The following is a 15,040-nucleotide window of genomic DNA, read 5'->3' as shown; positions in this document are numbered from 1 at the left end:
GACAGTTCAGTGAAACGAACACATTCTACTTACCATACCGTCCTTGTTTCGACAGTTCAGTGAAACGAACACATTCTACTTACCATACCGTCCTTGTTTCAAGAGTTCAGTGAAACGAACACATTCTACTTACCATACCATCCTTGTTTCAACAGTTCAGTGAAACGAACACATTCTACTTACCATACCGTCCTTGTTTCGACAGTTCAGTGAAACGAACACATTCTACTTACCATACTGTCCTTGTTTCAAGAGTTCAGAACACATTCTACTTACCATACTGTCCTTGTTTCAACAGTTCAGTGAGACGAACGCCTCGGTTAAGAAGTTGTTGAGTAGATGCATCCAAGTCTGAACCAAACTGAGCAAAGGCTGCAACTTCACGATACTGGGCCAACTCTAATTTCATTGAACCTGCCACCTAGTGAAGAGAAGTAACAACTGTACCACAAGTGAAACGAGCAAATTCTAAGTGCACCTAAAACTGAAAACTTCTATTTTTCTAAGAACCAGTTAAAGTAGGCAATGAGAAACATAGCTAGAACTAAAAATCAGACTCACCTGCTTCATAGACTTAGTTTGAGCAGCTGAGCCCACTCGACTCACAGACAGACCTACATTGATTGCAGGTCGAATGCCTTTGTAAAACAGCTCAGTTTCCAGGAAAATTTGTCCATCAGTAATGGAGATTACATTGGTTGGGATGTATGCAGACACGTCCCCAGCTTGGGTCTCGATAACGGGAAGAGCTGTTAGGGACCCTCCTCCAAACTGGTCGTTCATTTTAGCAGCTCTCTCCAGCAAACGGGAATGTAGGTAGAACACATCCCCAGGATAAGCCTCACGGCCAGGTGGACGCCTCAGTAGAAGAGACATCTGACGATATGCCACAGCCTGTAGATAAAAAGATAACGACTACTGAAGATCACATAGGTAGGGTTTGCTTTGTAACCTTTTAATTTCTGAAAAATAATTGTTTTTCAAAATTTAATAACAGTAAACCATTAACAGGATAGCCTAATTAAGATTCCAGTTAGCTCTAATAAAACCAGTAATTCACTGGTTTGGCTGCATAATGTTGAACAGCCAAATTATAGGTAACGTAGCCAACAAAGTTCATAACTTTTATTGTAAATATTAATAATATATCTATTGCTTTTATTTGGAATAATTCTAGTTGAAATTTTCAATTATTCAAAAGTATTGCATTGATGAATCATAGCTAAAGTAACAAGTTCTTACTCTTGTCCACTTGGGGGTGTCAGAGTGGGGAACAAAATGCCCGACCACCTGCCCTGGATGGGTAAATATGGCCGAGGATAACTTTTAAATCATTCGTAATAGAAGAATCAACTTTTAAAAGTTTAAGATGTGGTCTTTAAAGACACACTTGAAAATAGAATATACTGATTTTAAAAGTATGTTCACGGTAATCTTTATTCTTTCTTACGACTATTTTTGTTGTATTGTTTCCTTTTAAAAGGTTTTTCTCTAGTCCAAGATAGTTAGCACTCACAAGCATGATATGTTGCACAAAACTTTCAATGATAAGTCATTATCAATAGTACATAATTTATACAAATGCAATTTGTAGAGGTAACTTATCTATTTACTCCAGTACTTTATTAGTTTTAACAAGGAACAGTACGGGAAAACCTAACTATACAACACAGAGTACATGGGAAGTCACCTGTTTTGATAAGTCATCATAGATGATCAAAGCATGCATTCCATTATCTCGAAAGTACTCTCCCATGGCACAACCAGAGTATGGGGCCAAGTACTGTAGTGGGGCAGCATCAGAAGCTGTAGCACTAACAATTACCGTATACTTCATGGCATCTGTAATGTTAACAAAATGCCAAGTTAGTGCCACTCATACATATACTAAAGGATTTTTTTTCACAAGTCTTTAATTAGAAAAACTGTATGTGATAAGTAAAGCATATATAACCAAGCAATAAAGACCACACAAAATCTGAAAGAAGGTTAACCCACTTAAGTTCTAAAACCTTTCACAAAATTATAAAAATTCTACTTTTTTTAAAATAAAGTCCTGTAAACAAAAACATCGATATATGGAATTTTTTTAAGGCCTGTATAAAACGAACATTTCCTGCTTTCTCACCATTATACTTTAATAACACATTTTAGTTGTTTTTCGTGGATTTTTGGCTTCCACAGTTATATTTATTACATAGTAAAATGTAAACAAAAAGCTGGATTATACAACTTTTCCCCAATTTAACAAAAACGTTCAACTACTATGTTTATTTTAAAACAATAAACCAAGGACATTCTCCAACATCAAACCTTATGTGTCACTTGATGAGAATATTTACTAAGTATCTCAACATTAGCAGTTACAAATTAAAGTACAGTATGATGTTAACAAAACAAAAGCCTAGACTAGTTGAATGTCATTCAATTAAAAATAAATACCTGCATCTGTCAAACGCTTTACAATCTGTGCAACTGTACTCCTCTTCTGACCAATAGCAACATAGAAACAATAAAGCTTCTTCTTCTCTTCACTTCCCTCGTTGAAACGTTTCTGGTTGATGATTCCATCAATAGCAATAGCTGTTTTCCTAAAATTCAAAGCAATTGTCAAAAGCAAACAGATACGTACTGTAAAACTTTATGACTGGGTGGTTGAAACTAGAACAATATCAAGACCATTTACATTAACACGTGATGCATCATTTCTTTTCCAATATGGGGTTGATTCTGTTATTTGATTGGATGTATTTGTAATGTGTAAATGCCTCAGCCAAGTAGATGAAGACTGGATTTACTGCTTTGTGTCACTATTGCTAGCATATAGTTAAACTGGTTGTGGTCGCGAGATGCTAGCATTTGAAGCATTCAGTTCAGTGTTCACTACTGCACCTGGTATTTATAGTTTACTCCCCTAGCACAGATTAATAGTGAAATGCTAGTTATATTAAAAGCCATTTTAAAGCAGATTTTATATTTTCAACAGTGAAACAGTGTAAGTATGTACATTCATACCACTAAAAAGAAAACATGAACCATATTTGTTTTTACTACTGGACACAAATTTTGAAATTTTCTGGAAACTTCACATGGCTCCAGAATAAAAAGTTGTTATTTTCCTATAGTGAAAATATATTTCTAATAGGTACTCACCTCTACTCACATGTATAGCTATTCTTGTTCACTGCTACCCTTTATATGCAAACATTTATTTGCATGCCACATACCCCACAATCAACATGGTTTGACTGCATCTTGCATATAAATCATCGTACAACAACCCTCCACCAATGGAGGTGTGACACACTTATGATGCATGTGACTCTTTTATTCAATTCTACCAAACTATCATGCTAGGAGTCGAGAAAAAGTTAAGCAGCTTCTCATAAAGATCAGAAGTCCATGGAGGATGAAGCATGCTAACTCCAGCCTTCAACTAAGAAACCAGAAGTCCATGGAGGATGAAGCACGCTAACTCCAGCCTTCAACTAAGAAACCAGAAGTCCATGGAGGATGAAACATGCTAACACAAGCCTTCAAGTAAGAAACAAAATGCTCAGTATGAAGCCTGATGTCAGGGGAAGGAAGGAAAGCAAGTGACTCTAATGACAGGTGTCGCGTTAAAAAATAAATAGTATCATTATTCAATCATCATACAAAAACAAGAAATGGATCACACGTGAAAAGCATATCCTAAAAAACTGAGTTAGGCCTAGTAGATTTCATAGAAGATGCATGGCATAGGTAAGAAGGAAGGAAAAAAAAAACTGTCAAAATCCTCCTCGTCATGAACAAGTTCAGAAAATGCAGGAGGAACCAGGATATTGTCAGGAGAAAAAGGACACTTCATATAATGATTAATCCCCAAATGAATGATAGCTGAAAAATTGTCAGTTGAGAACCCCAGACCTGAAACCAGTAATAGCATTTGAAGTAGCAGTTATAATATCAGAAATTGTAAGCAGTTATAATATCAGAAGTTGTAAAACATGAGCTTCAGAATCCATCTTAAACCATGAAAAAGCTGAAAATGAAAAGAAAAATTCACTACACAAAGTTATCACAGCCAACTATCACTAGACAAAACTAAATGTTGCAAGTATATAAATGAAGTAAATCACAACTTTGAAAAATAAAAGAAATAAACATGTAAAAAAAGCACAAGTAAAAAACATCTGTACTTGATCACTGCCTAATGAGAATTGAGTTTGGTAGAATAGAACAGAAGGAGTCACATACATCAGGAGGGTGTGTGTCGCTCTCCTATTGGTGCAGGGTTGCCTTATGATGATGTACATGCCAGATGCAGTTGAACCACGTTGATCGTGGCATACATGGGAGTTCAAGGCTTGTGGCATCAGAAAAAACTTTTGCATATAGAGGGCAGCCCTGAACAAGAACAGCTATACACGTGAGAAGAGATAATGTACCATACTGGAAATATCCAAAGCTGGTGAATGAAATTTTTCATACCTGTACAAGAAATGAATAAATTCAAGAACTTATGAGTGAAAATAAAGAAGGATATGTTATGTAAACCATACTTAACATGCCATATCCAGTACAGACAAGGCCTTTTGTAAAATACCAGTGTTCACGATAAAACAAATTATTTTCCTTTTTTTTCTAGAGAAATATAATAAGCATGCATATTTTATGCAAAATAAACAAACTTTGTGAATAGAAGAAACTAGAGTAGTTTCACCTTTTTCTTAAAAGGTATCAAATGTTTATTTCAAGAAATCAAAAATAACATTTTTTAATGTAACATGAAAAAAAAGAGTAATTTCAGACATTTTAACTTTCTCACCCTGTTTGTCTGTCACCAATGATAAGTTCTCGTTGTCCTCGACCAATAGGAACTAAGCTGTCAACAGCCTTGATACCTGTCAGCATAGGTTCTTTTACAGAGATTCGAGGAATAATACCAGGAGCTTTCAAGCCAACACGGGCTCGTTTGGTGCAAGCTAGTGGACCCTGAAAGAAAAGTCTCCAATATTACAAAATTCTGTACCACACCATTTCAGGAGGTAACCAGTGACAAATAATATTTTACTATAACCTTTAGAATTTAAAGTCTTGATTTTAGGAAAGATCTTTTTTCTTCTTCTATTTACAACTTCAGTCCGAGATGACTATTTACCCAATTAATTAATTATCTATTACAACATTTTGCTAAAACTTTTAAAATCAATTCTCACTACCCAGTAACAAACTATAAACAGTTACCTTGCCATGTGAAACTCTACAAGAATACATCGTTTTATTCATGGTATCAAGTAAAGTAAACAGTTACCTTGCCATGTGAAACTACAAGAATACATCGTTTTATTCATGGTATCGAAGTAAAGTAAACAGTTACCTTGCCATGTGAAACTCCACAAGAATACATCGTTTTATTCATAGTATCAAGTAAACACTTACCTTACCATCAATTGGGTTCCCTAAAGCATCAACAACCCGACCTAGCACCTCTGTCCCAACTGGTACATCTACAATGGCACCCGTTCGCTTCACAATATCCCCTTCTTTTATCAACTTGTCATTACCAAACACTACGATACCTACATTGTCAGGCTCCAAGTTCAAGGCCATACCCTGTAATCCAAAATAATATACATTATTAAACCTTTCCAGATCAGAGGGATGCCACTGATATTTCCTTTCTCACAGTTTAATTACTTAAACAAAATGTATGAAACTTATTACAAACTTACTAAGTTTTTTTGTATTGTTTTACTATGTCATGGATATGTTGTGAGACACTATTACAAAAAACAAATCATACTTCAAGTTTGACTAAAAACTTCAAATATCATTTTATCATTAACCAGAAAGTTTCATTTTATATACTTCATCAATTTCAAAAACTTAAATCGGTAACCTAAGACCTGACTTTACAAATTGATCAAGAAAGCACCTGATTATCTTATTTACATACAGTAATAATGATTTGCATGTGACCACAATTACCGTGAAAAAGACCTCAGCACCAGTTTCAATAAGAAAATATCAGTTAAAAAGCTGGCACCTTACATAAATGAATGGAAGTTCAACTAAAGAGTATAGGAAAAGATACATAAAATAACAAAAACTAATTTTTAAAACTAACATATAAAAATGTGACTGGTTACTTGCATGAATAATATGTTGTATAACAGAAACTTAGCTACATGAAAATTATTTAACTTTCTCAGCATCTGTTTTGTTCAAGAGATCACCAGACACTTCACAGAAAGAATACGACCTACTGTTAAAATATCTATATTAAAATATAATCCTATGCCATCATAATTAACAACTATACAAGTAGATGCTACAGTAACTACCAGACACAAACATTACTGTTTGCAAACATGTTTGTCACTAATGATGATACTGTATTACAGTGTCACAACACTCATTTTGTTCTTGCAAAATGTTGTTTATTACATTAAATAAAACTAAGTAAATCTTTTATTACATTATTTTAACAATGGTATGGCTGTTAGATTTAGAGTTTTTCCTTACTCTTTTATTTTCCTTTCATACATTTTTAAAAATAATCCAAACATGCTTTGGACAGAAGAAGGATCAGAACACAATCACAAGTTAATGAGACATTTAAACAATATGAGCATTTCCATGCCAGTATTTCAAAGTCAGAATTTTTTTTTAAAAAAAAACACCTGGAAAAATATTGAATGGTTTTAAAAACTAGCAAGAATGAACTTACTGACTTACTTTTAAACCACTAGAAAATTCAACCATCTCTTCAGCTTGGATGTTCTTCAAGCCATACACACGAGCAATTCCATCACCAATAGATAGAACCCTTCCAGTTTCTTCCATGTTGGCAGTGGGGGTGTGGCCAAGAATCCTCTCCTCCAGAATAGAAGAAACTTCAGCAGAACCTGAGTAAAAGACATAGAAAAAAATGTCAGAAAAACCTAAGTAACAAACACAGAAAACTCTTTAAAAAATGTGATTTCACAAAAATCTGAGAAAGAAAAGACTATCAATGAAAACATTTCCAAAAAAAGTTGTATGACGATATAACCTAAGACATATTTGAAGCATTTTAAAATTATCCCAAAAAAAAAACTTAACCAGAAAGCCATCACCAGCACCAAGGCAGATCTGACAGCATGTGAAATATTTTGTATATGCTTGTATTACAAGGCACATTAAAGATAAACTGAAACTACAAGTCCTACTCAATTATTCCTTATATCACATTAGGTAACAATACACACACACTTTCTTAAGGTCAAACATTAAAAAAAATATGAGTTCTTTAATAGGTTGTGAAGTTCATGAAAAAATTCCATAACTGTATATCCACAGTTTAACCCTATCACCTCGGGTGTCCTTTAAGGCTCATGACAAAGGGTAATAGTGTCTTACATTCAAAATGTTATTAAACTACTTTTTGTTTATGTTATACCAATTATAATAGCATAAAATCTTAGCTAATAATCCATATTTTAATAGTATACAAGGTTTAAGTTCTTAATTCTACACAATTGTGTGAATTTCCAAAAGTGTGATCCACGCGACACATTTTCTCTTAGCATGTCATCATCCCTATTTTAACCACCACCCCTCGAAGAAAAAAATTAAATGTAAAATACTCTCTATAAAATTGTTATTGCTCAAACAAACCATAATTTTTATTGCCTTCTATTTTGTTTGGTTACAGACCTAATAAATAGAAAATCAGACCTCTCCCTCCACACTCACCTGTAACATCCCCTCTTTCACAATTTGTTTATAGTTCTCTCTTACGTTTCATTATATATTACCTATAACCAATAGAAAGTCAAGGTTTTCATCTATCAAATGACGTATTGTATAACTATGTGTTCTGAATGGTTAAATTTTAATTTCATTCATAGTACGAATATTGTTCTTGTGTGAAAGTTAATGACTATCTTGGATGAATTTGGAACAACTTGTCACTTTGTTAGAAAGGCAGAAAATTTTTAGAGGTAAGTGAATTTGTCACTTTTTGCATGTTATTAGTTTATATTCTTTGGTGCAAATTTTATGAAGATATACACACTATATTGATAGTTAGAAGTATTAAATCTATAAAGACTTTAATCAAGTACAAAGAGGTCATGTAGGCAGTCAAATTGACTGAGCCTGTGTTGAAATCTCACAGTAATCATTGACTATAGGATAAAATAATCACTAAAATGTATTTCAACCTACCAGACATATAATGGCACAGCCTATTCCCATTCTGTTAATCCTTAATTTCCTTGACTGTAAGAATTCCTTACTGAAAAAATAGTTAACGTAGTCTACGTAGGCTCGTTCTACGAGCATAACAGTTTTTAAAAACAAACAAGTACACCCACAAAACCCACGAATGAAGACAATGTAGCTTTTCAATAGAACCATTTGTGACCAGCAGCTGCTATTTTTAACTCTATATGGACTCAGCCATTTGGACCGTGAAATTATACATAATGTACTAAATGTATCATCACAAAACTTGGCAAGCTTTGAGTAAACACTGCAAGTCTTTTCTACACACACACAAGAAAACAAATTAATTTTTTGTTATTTTTACTGAAGATTTGTTCATGAATTGAGAGTTAGAGTGTGACTCAGACTCTGACTATAATCTGAGCACAAGGTGATTTTATGTTAACATTAAAAATAGTTTTCCAAGCTTTCAAATGTCATTTGCATAAATCAACCTTGTAACCATTACAAAAAAAAACAGAAAAAATGAATTAAATCTAAGTTACTCTTTCTTTAATAAGATCACCTCTTACCCTTCTTTTCTTAAGAGAAAAGATGAAAGTTCTTAACCTATCCCTGCATGATAACCTTTCATCCAAGTAGCCCTGCTCTGATTCCTTTCCAGTCAGTCAATATCCTTTCTTAGATAAGGAAATCAAAACTGTACACAGTATTCCAAAGTGTAATTATTTCACTCAATACAATGAACTATATCAAATACCCATAGCAAAATCTGTACACAGTATTTCAAGTATTAGTATTCTATTTCCAGTACAGGATGTACATTGAGTTTGGTCGGTTCCTATCATGCCAAATAATAGAGTTGGGCTAGAAAGAATGGCATTAACACACATTCTCTTTAACAAATAATAATTTTTAACAAACACATACATTATGCCCATAGAAGTTTTGATACATCATAGTAAAACTACAAGACCTGACAACTTGTAGTTATTCCAAGCTTTTGATTGAAAGTAGCTAATTACAAATTATACATCTAAGTCTACCTACACCAAATAAACAATTTTACCTGGTCCTGCAGCAGCATACTGCGTTGTTGAGAAATTTCTGGCTGCAAGGTAAGTGGAAGAGAGATAGCTGTTGGGTAGCTGGAGGGAAATTTTCAGACATTTAGTGTTCAGTTGCACAGAATTATTTCTTGAGAAATGTGAATAAAAAGCTTGTTTAAATAATACACACCTGTAAGTCAAATTAATAAATATATTAGTCCATTTAGATTAACAAAACTATTATCCTAGGAAATTAGCTGAAATTTTGATATCCTAAATAACATACCTAAAAAATATAACACAATTCACAAAAAGGCCTTACTCAAAAATACATAATTCCAGTTCAAATTTTGATAATTTGTGGAAAGTCCTACAGTTACATTTAAAACCTAATTGTTGTATGTTTTTATCAACCTTCCAACTTCACAAAGACAACATAACAAAACCTAAGAACAAAGGACCATTTAGTCGTTGCAAACCACCCTTCTGATAACCAGTAATGTTGCAGCCACTGGTGGCTGACTAAAGAAAGTTTGTTCTTGAATTTTACATATACAGTAAAAACATAGTTCACTCAACAGATTTGTTTAAAGTTAATGATACTCGCATTTCTTATACATTCATATTGAACAATATTTTTTAGTTCACACCTATGTGGCCAATGTAAACCATCATTCCAGAGATCTTACTGCTTCATCCACAATCCAATGCAAAGAGTTTAAAATGTCTATTCTGTGGTATGTTTATTTTGATAATCAGTAATGTTACAGCATAAATTTCACATTGTGTTCACTCAACCAGAAGAATGTTTGCTGATGACACCAAACAGGAACCAATTTTAATGCTGTATTCTTCAGGTAGTCCCTAGATGTCAGCATATTCAGTTATGGTTTCTTTGATTCAAATTTCAATGAGTTCAAATGTACTGTACTAAAAAGCTGCCAATCTAACAATTTTAACGTTGTCACTCTAGACAAGAAAACAAACAAATATTGAAGGGTTATCTCAGACACCTCACAACCACATTTAACAAGTACACGGTATAGTCAAGAAAGTACACCAATACGACTCTTAAAAAGATGTTTTAAAAAGTACACTTAAGAGAAAACTGAACTTGTACAGCTGTGCTAGAAAAGTTTACCAACACAGAATCCACAACCATCATTTATCAGACTTTCAAATTGAGAAAGAATCACAAAAGTTACAAATATGGCATCAAGATATGTATCAAACCTTTACCTCAATACAAAATAGTTAGTCTCTGTTCTCAAAATGTAAATAGCAAACAAGATATCGGGGCTTGATTATTTCCTAAAATTTAAAAAACAATGACTGGGTTTAAATGTTTACTCTTTTCAAGGGTGGGTAGGCGAGAACGATCTTTAAAGACCAAATTACCCCTAATTGTCTGTAGCTTATGTAAATGCTTAAAATTTAAAAGTTAGAGGTAGGCTAGTAGTACTACTAATCATGCCTCTCGAGACATGGTATACTATAGTACATTATATTTATGTGAATGAATTAACTTTTTAATATATGCATTAACTGACTGAGATTAAAATGCTCGTTAGATTTAGAATATGGATTGTAAGTTTCAGTAACTTAATTATTATACTTAGTAATTTAACAGCTAAATTTGATTATTACTAATACTATTAGGCTTAACTTATCAGTCTTATCGCTGCCTAGGTTAATCTATGCCAAGTATGTTTTGGTAATAAACATTAATCAATTCACTAAAAACTGTATTTTACACCTTACCTTCGTTTTTATTGCATGCTTTGGAATTTGTCTGGCCACATAAGTGGCCAGCCGAGCTGAAAACAGAGCCATATTTCAATACACACCAAATTATTACTACAAACAGGAGTAGAACAACCGCTGGATTACAACTCCTCACTTCCCCTTGATCAAAAGAGAAGGTTACTGCTATCACTCTGTTGCTAGTTTTGTAGACCCCACAGTCTATATTTAGCTTCATTACTTAAATATAATTTTTATTTTATGAACTTTAGTTTATATTATCATATTTTTCTGTAATATATTTTTGTTTCAGACCATTAAAAGTGAATACATATTTTTATATTGATATCTTCTGAAACAAGACAACTTAATCGACAGTTGCGCCACCGTTGATCTGGTTTCTGTAGATCCGCGAAACTTCAAATTCGATGCTGGGGAAGCGACGTGGTGTGTTTTAAGTTGTTTTTGATATATTTTTAACTGTAATGAATAATGTAAAGATTACCAACACCAAACTATTTACAAAAGTATGTTTTTGATTGAAGTGATTTTATTTACTTATTATGGCTTCTGGAAATCCTCGACGAATTGTGTTTTTAATTGACCAGGCTTCTTTAAGCCTACAACATCATGAACAACAGCCCGAGTTAGTGGAAGAGCAGGAATCTTCTACAAGTAGAAGTACGAGAAGAACAGAATCGTTTCAAAGAGACTACTTTGCTATACACGGTATACAGCATGCGTGTTTAAAGCTGTTAACGTTTCTTGGAAGATCTAACTTTAATGGTTCTTTTTCGTGGGGTTATAAGTTTTTCAACAGTCGTGGTTTTCCGGTTAAACAAACAGAAAAACGGGGATTTAGACATTTTTCAGTTGACACAGTTAATGAATTCAGGTGTGCTGTGGAATCTAATATAATAAAATATGATATTGATATAATGTGTAAAGAGGAAGGCATAGCACATTCGGAAAATATTTCCAGTCAAAATTTCAGTGTAGTTGGAAAAACGACAGCAAGTTTTCTACATTATGCTTTAAAAAATGTTTTGTGTGATTTCCAGTGGGACACACCTGATATAATATCTCCTGTAAAAAATAAGGGAAACAGACAGTATTGTGCAGAAAGATTCAGCTCAGATGACTGTCAGAAAAACAACTATATATTTGTAATATCATTGTGTCCTTTGTCAGTTCAAGATGTACAGCATTTCTGTGGACAAAAATTACAGGAATCTTCTGGGCCTAGAAAGTTATTAGATTGTTTTTTACCCAAAGCTTTATTTTCTGTTCTACGTAATGAGGCAAAAGTCAGACTTTTTTGGTAGACACTTCAGTATTGCTCTTTGAGAAAGAATTGTCAGCAAAAGAAAATTATGAGGTAATTAAACATTAAATGTTTTTTTAAATATATTATTCCAAATTGCATCATCATCTTTAAATCTTATGTGTTTGTCATTCTCTTGTTGACAAGAGCTTGTACATCATAATGTTTCATATGCTAAAAGAGTAAGAATTTTGTCCTAGAAAATCAGTTATCATAATGGTATAACTTTCCAGTTGTCATCATCGAAATACAAAAATCAGTTTATATAGTTAACAATTGAAAACTAACTGTAGCAAGGGTCTATATAGTCCTTCAACTTCAAGGCTGTCCTTGCACACCTACACTTGAAGAAAAGTGAAAACTTAAACCCACCTTTTATTTTTCAGGAAATTATAGACTTCCCCCTCTTTGACCCCAAAAAATCCTTAAAAAGGCTTAAATCAAACAAATGAAAAAGGTGCCTGGGCATGTTGGACCCAGGTGTAAAACTACCAAGTTTGACATCAATTCACCAAATAATGAAGGAATGTCAGTCCAAGGACTGACCTCTGAGGAACTCCACTATTAACAAAGGTGATGGAAGGGTTGTGGACTCGGTGTACTTAGATTTTCAAAAAGTTTTTGATAAGGTGTTACACAAAAGAGTACCTAAGAAAATCACATTGGTGGGGGTTGGGCAAGACTAATTAGTTTATTATAGTGAGGTTAGATGGGAGAAAGCTATAGGGTGTTAATAATGAGCTCCAATCAAACTATATCATATTCCACTTATCAGATTATAGTGCAACATATTAAAATTCATAAGTGGTACATTTGTAATTCACAAGAAAAGGTTTATCCACAGTTTAGTGAAGCATTATCTTAACATCTGTTATCAAACATTTAAGTTTTTTTTTTCTAAAAGTCTTGAAAGGTAGTATATAGAATGAAAATTCTCACTTTCTTTTGAATTAAATTTTAATTTTTACATCTCTGTTTTAGGATGATCTATCATTTGGAGTTAATTTGATGCATAAGTCTCTATCATTTGTGGATGGTGGTGTAATTCCTCTTCAGGCTCTGTGTCCATCTTCCCACCTCCATCCTGCCTGCAATGTTTATAACCAGCCTATCTGTGGGGATGAAGCAGAAGATAAAAAATATTGCAATCCACTTTGCAGTCTAATTCTTCCTGTAACAACAGTTGGAGCTTTTTACATAGACAGAGACAAGGATCAAAGAGGGCAACAAAACAATGCTGCCAAATCCAAAACTGTTTCACTTATTTTAAGTTGTGGATCACAAAAGCCATTGTTTTGGAAGTTAAATGTTGTGAAACAAGAACACATGAAGTAAGTGTTTTATGACTATTGTTCTATATGTAACATTTTTATTTAGCATGAAGTGATATATTTCTAAATGGTTACTTGGCATGATTTTTCTTATTTCTAGTTTGAACGTTATGAATGAGGTGAATGCTGTATGTGTTATGTTAATAGAAGCAGTGAGATTGGTATTGAAGCATCAATACAATTAGTGAATATGTAAGTTAACGGTTTAAATATCGAGGCCATCAAAATATTGAAAGACCAGTAGACCTAAAAGTTGTTTTAAGAACAAGTTAAATGCAGATGTTGTTTTTTCTATTCTTAATTTATGTTAGATGGATGAGAAAAAAGTCTAGTTAAATTTAAAACAAATGTAGAAGCTTACTTTCTGACAAGAGCTACTAAACAGTAAATGCCCAATTTTTGTCTCTCTAAATTTCTGAAGCTTACTACTTTAACTGACACTAAAATTACTTATTGACAAAATAACACAATTTCTAAGTAGTTTGGTCTTTGTAGTGAATTTAACTTATTATAACTTTTTGTTTTGTTTAGTGATTTGAGCTATCTTTTCTTGAATTATACAAGATTTTTTTAAAGAGTTGGATACAAAAGTTTGTTTGTGTGTTTTCTTTTAGCACCAGACATTCTGAACTTCCTAAGAAGGAATATGTGTGCATAAATACAAAAGATGCTGGTCTTCAACCAGAATTCAACATGGGGACCCAGAGATCTTATCTTTGTACCACTGACCCCTTCCAGTGGGACACTGTCATGGTAACTAGACTGCTACCAAGAAATACCAAACTTTTATTGTCAGTTGGAAACTACATCTTCTTATGTTACCCTGTTGCTGGCTGTTCAACAGAGCAACAGACAAGTTTCTCTGCATTGATGGTTGAGCTAACAACATGTGAACAAGCACTGGTGAGTTTTACTAAATACCAGAGGAGGATATTTCAACACAGTGGTTGTGAGACCATAGATGAAGCTCATATGTTAAGATTATTGGGAAAGTAGTTGTTCAAGTCATTATCTATTTTAAAAACTTCCATTTTTTCTGCATTAGTGTATGGCTTCATGTATTCTAGAGATTATTAAAGTTATATTTTTTAAACTTTAAAAAAAAGCTCCTAAACAAAGAATTCCAAGAAGCAGCTAGAGCTGGGTGATTAATCAATTACCGATAAGCATATATTACATCAATTATTTCTAGGTACAATAATTGATTAATCAGAATTATTATTAAATCTATTAATTTCATGTAAATAATCAGCTAAACAGTTAATGTTTCTGATTATTACTGTTAGATTATTCCAACTACCATGTGAGAATAATTGAGCAGTTGAATGTAATTGAGTAGTGAGCCCAATGATTAATCAAGTTTCACTAACCACCCAGCTCTATTAATTACTACATAA

At 33.2% G+C, this 15,040-nt stretch overlaps 2 protein-coding genes across 2 annotated transcripts in view; one reads left to right on the top strand and one right to left on the bottom strand.

The window, feature by feature from the left end:
• Window positions 1-253: 253 nt before the first annotated feature.
• On the bottom strand, window positions 254-11,175 carry LOC106476396 (ATP synthase subunit alpha, mitochondrial-like). Its single transcript, XM_013937058.2, has 9 exons — window positions 11,007-11,175; window positions 9,266-9,344; window positions 6,724-6,893; window positions 5,425-5,598; window positions 4,811-4,977; window positions 2,443-2,591; window positions 1,691-1,842; window positions 562-894; window positions 254-421 (listed from the first exon to the last, which is right to left on the bottom strand). The coding sequence occupies exons 1-9, from the start codon at window positions 11,076-11,078 to the stop codon at window positions 269-271; spliced, it is 1,449 nt and encodes a 482-aa protein (XP_013792512.2). The 5' UTR covers window positions 11,079-11,175; the 3' UTR covers window positions 254-268.
• Window positions 11,176-11,420: 245 nt separating this feature from the next.
• LOC106476395 overlaps window positions 11,421-15,040 on the top strand; it is a 6,063-nt gene continuing 2,443 nt past the window's right edge. Inside the window, exons 1-3 of the mRNA XM_013937056.2 lie at window positions 11,421-12,366; window positions 13,294-13,643; window positions 14,258-14,546. Of these exons, the coding sequence (XP_013792510.2) occupies window positions 13,321-13,643; window positions 14,258-14,546 (612 nt within the window). The 5' untranslated portion in view covers window positions 11,421-12,366; window positions 13,294-13,320. The remainder of the gene's footprint in view (window positions 12,367-13,293; window positions 13,644-14,257; window positions 14,547-15,040) is intronic.

Source organism: Limulus polyphemus, unplaced genomic scaffold (genome assembly GCF_000517525.1).
Source record: "Limulus polyphemus unplaced genomic scaffold, Limulus_polyphemus-2.1.2 Scaffold10458, whole genome shotgun sequence".
Taxonomy (NCBI): domain Eukaryota; kingdom Metazoa; phylum Arthropoda; class Merostomata; order Xiphosura; family Limulidae; genus Limulus; species Limulus polyphemus.
This window is presented reverse-complemented; position numbering and strand designations above follow the sequence as displayed.

What these genes read in the sequence shown, in the direction of transcription:
- LOC106476396 (XM_013937058.2), bottom strand. Translation starts at nt 11,078, where the DNA reads ATGGCTCTGTTTTCAGCTCGGCTGGCCACTTATGTGGCCAGACAAATT. An exon ending in AATTTTCTAGTGGTTTAAAA is followed by an intron (nt 5,599 to 6,723) that starts GTAAGTCAGTAA and finishes TTTGGATTACAG; the next exon opens with GGTATGGCCTTGAACTTGGA. An exon ending in ATTGGTGACAGACAAACAGG is followed by an intron (nt 2,592 to 4,810) that starts GTGAGAAAGTTA and finishes TTTGAATTTTAG; the next exon opens with GAAAACAGCTATTGCTATTG.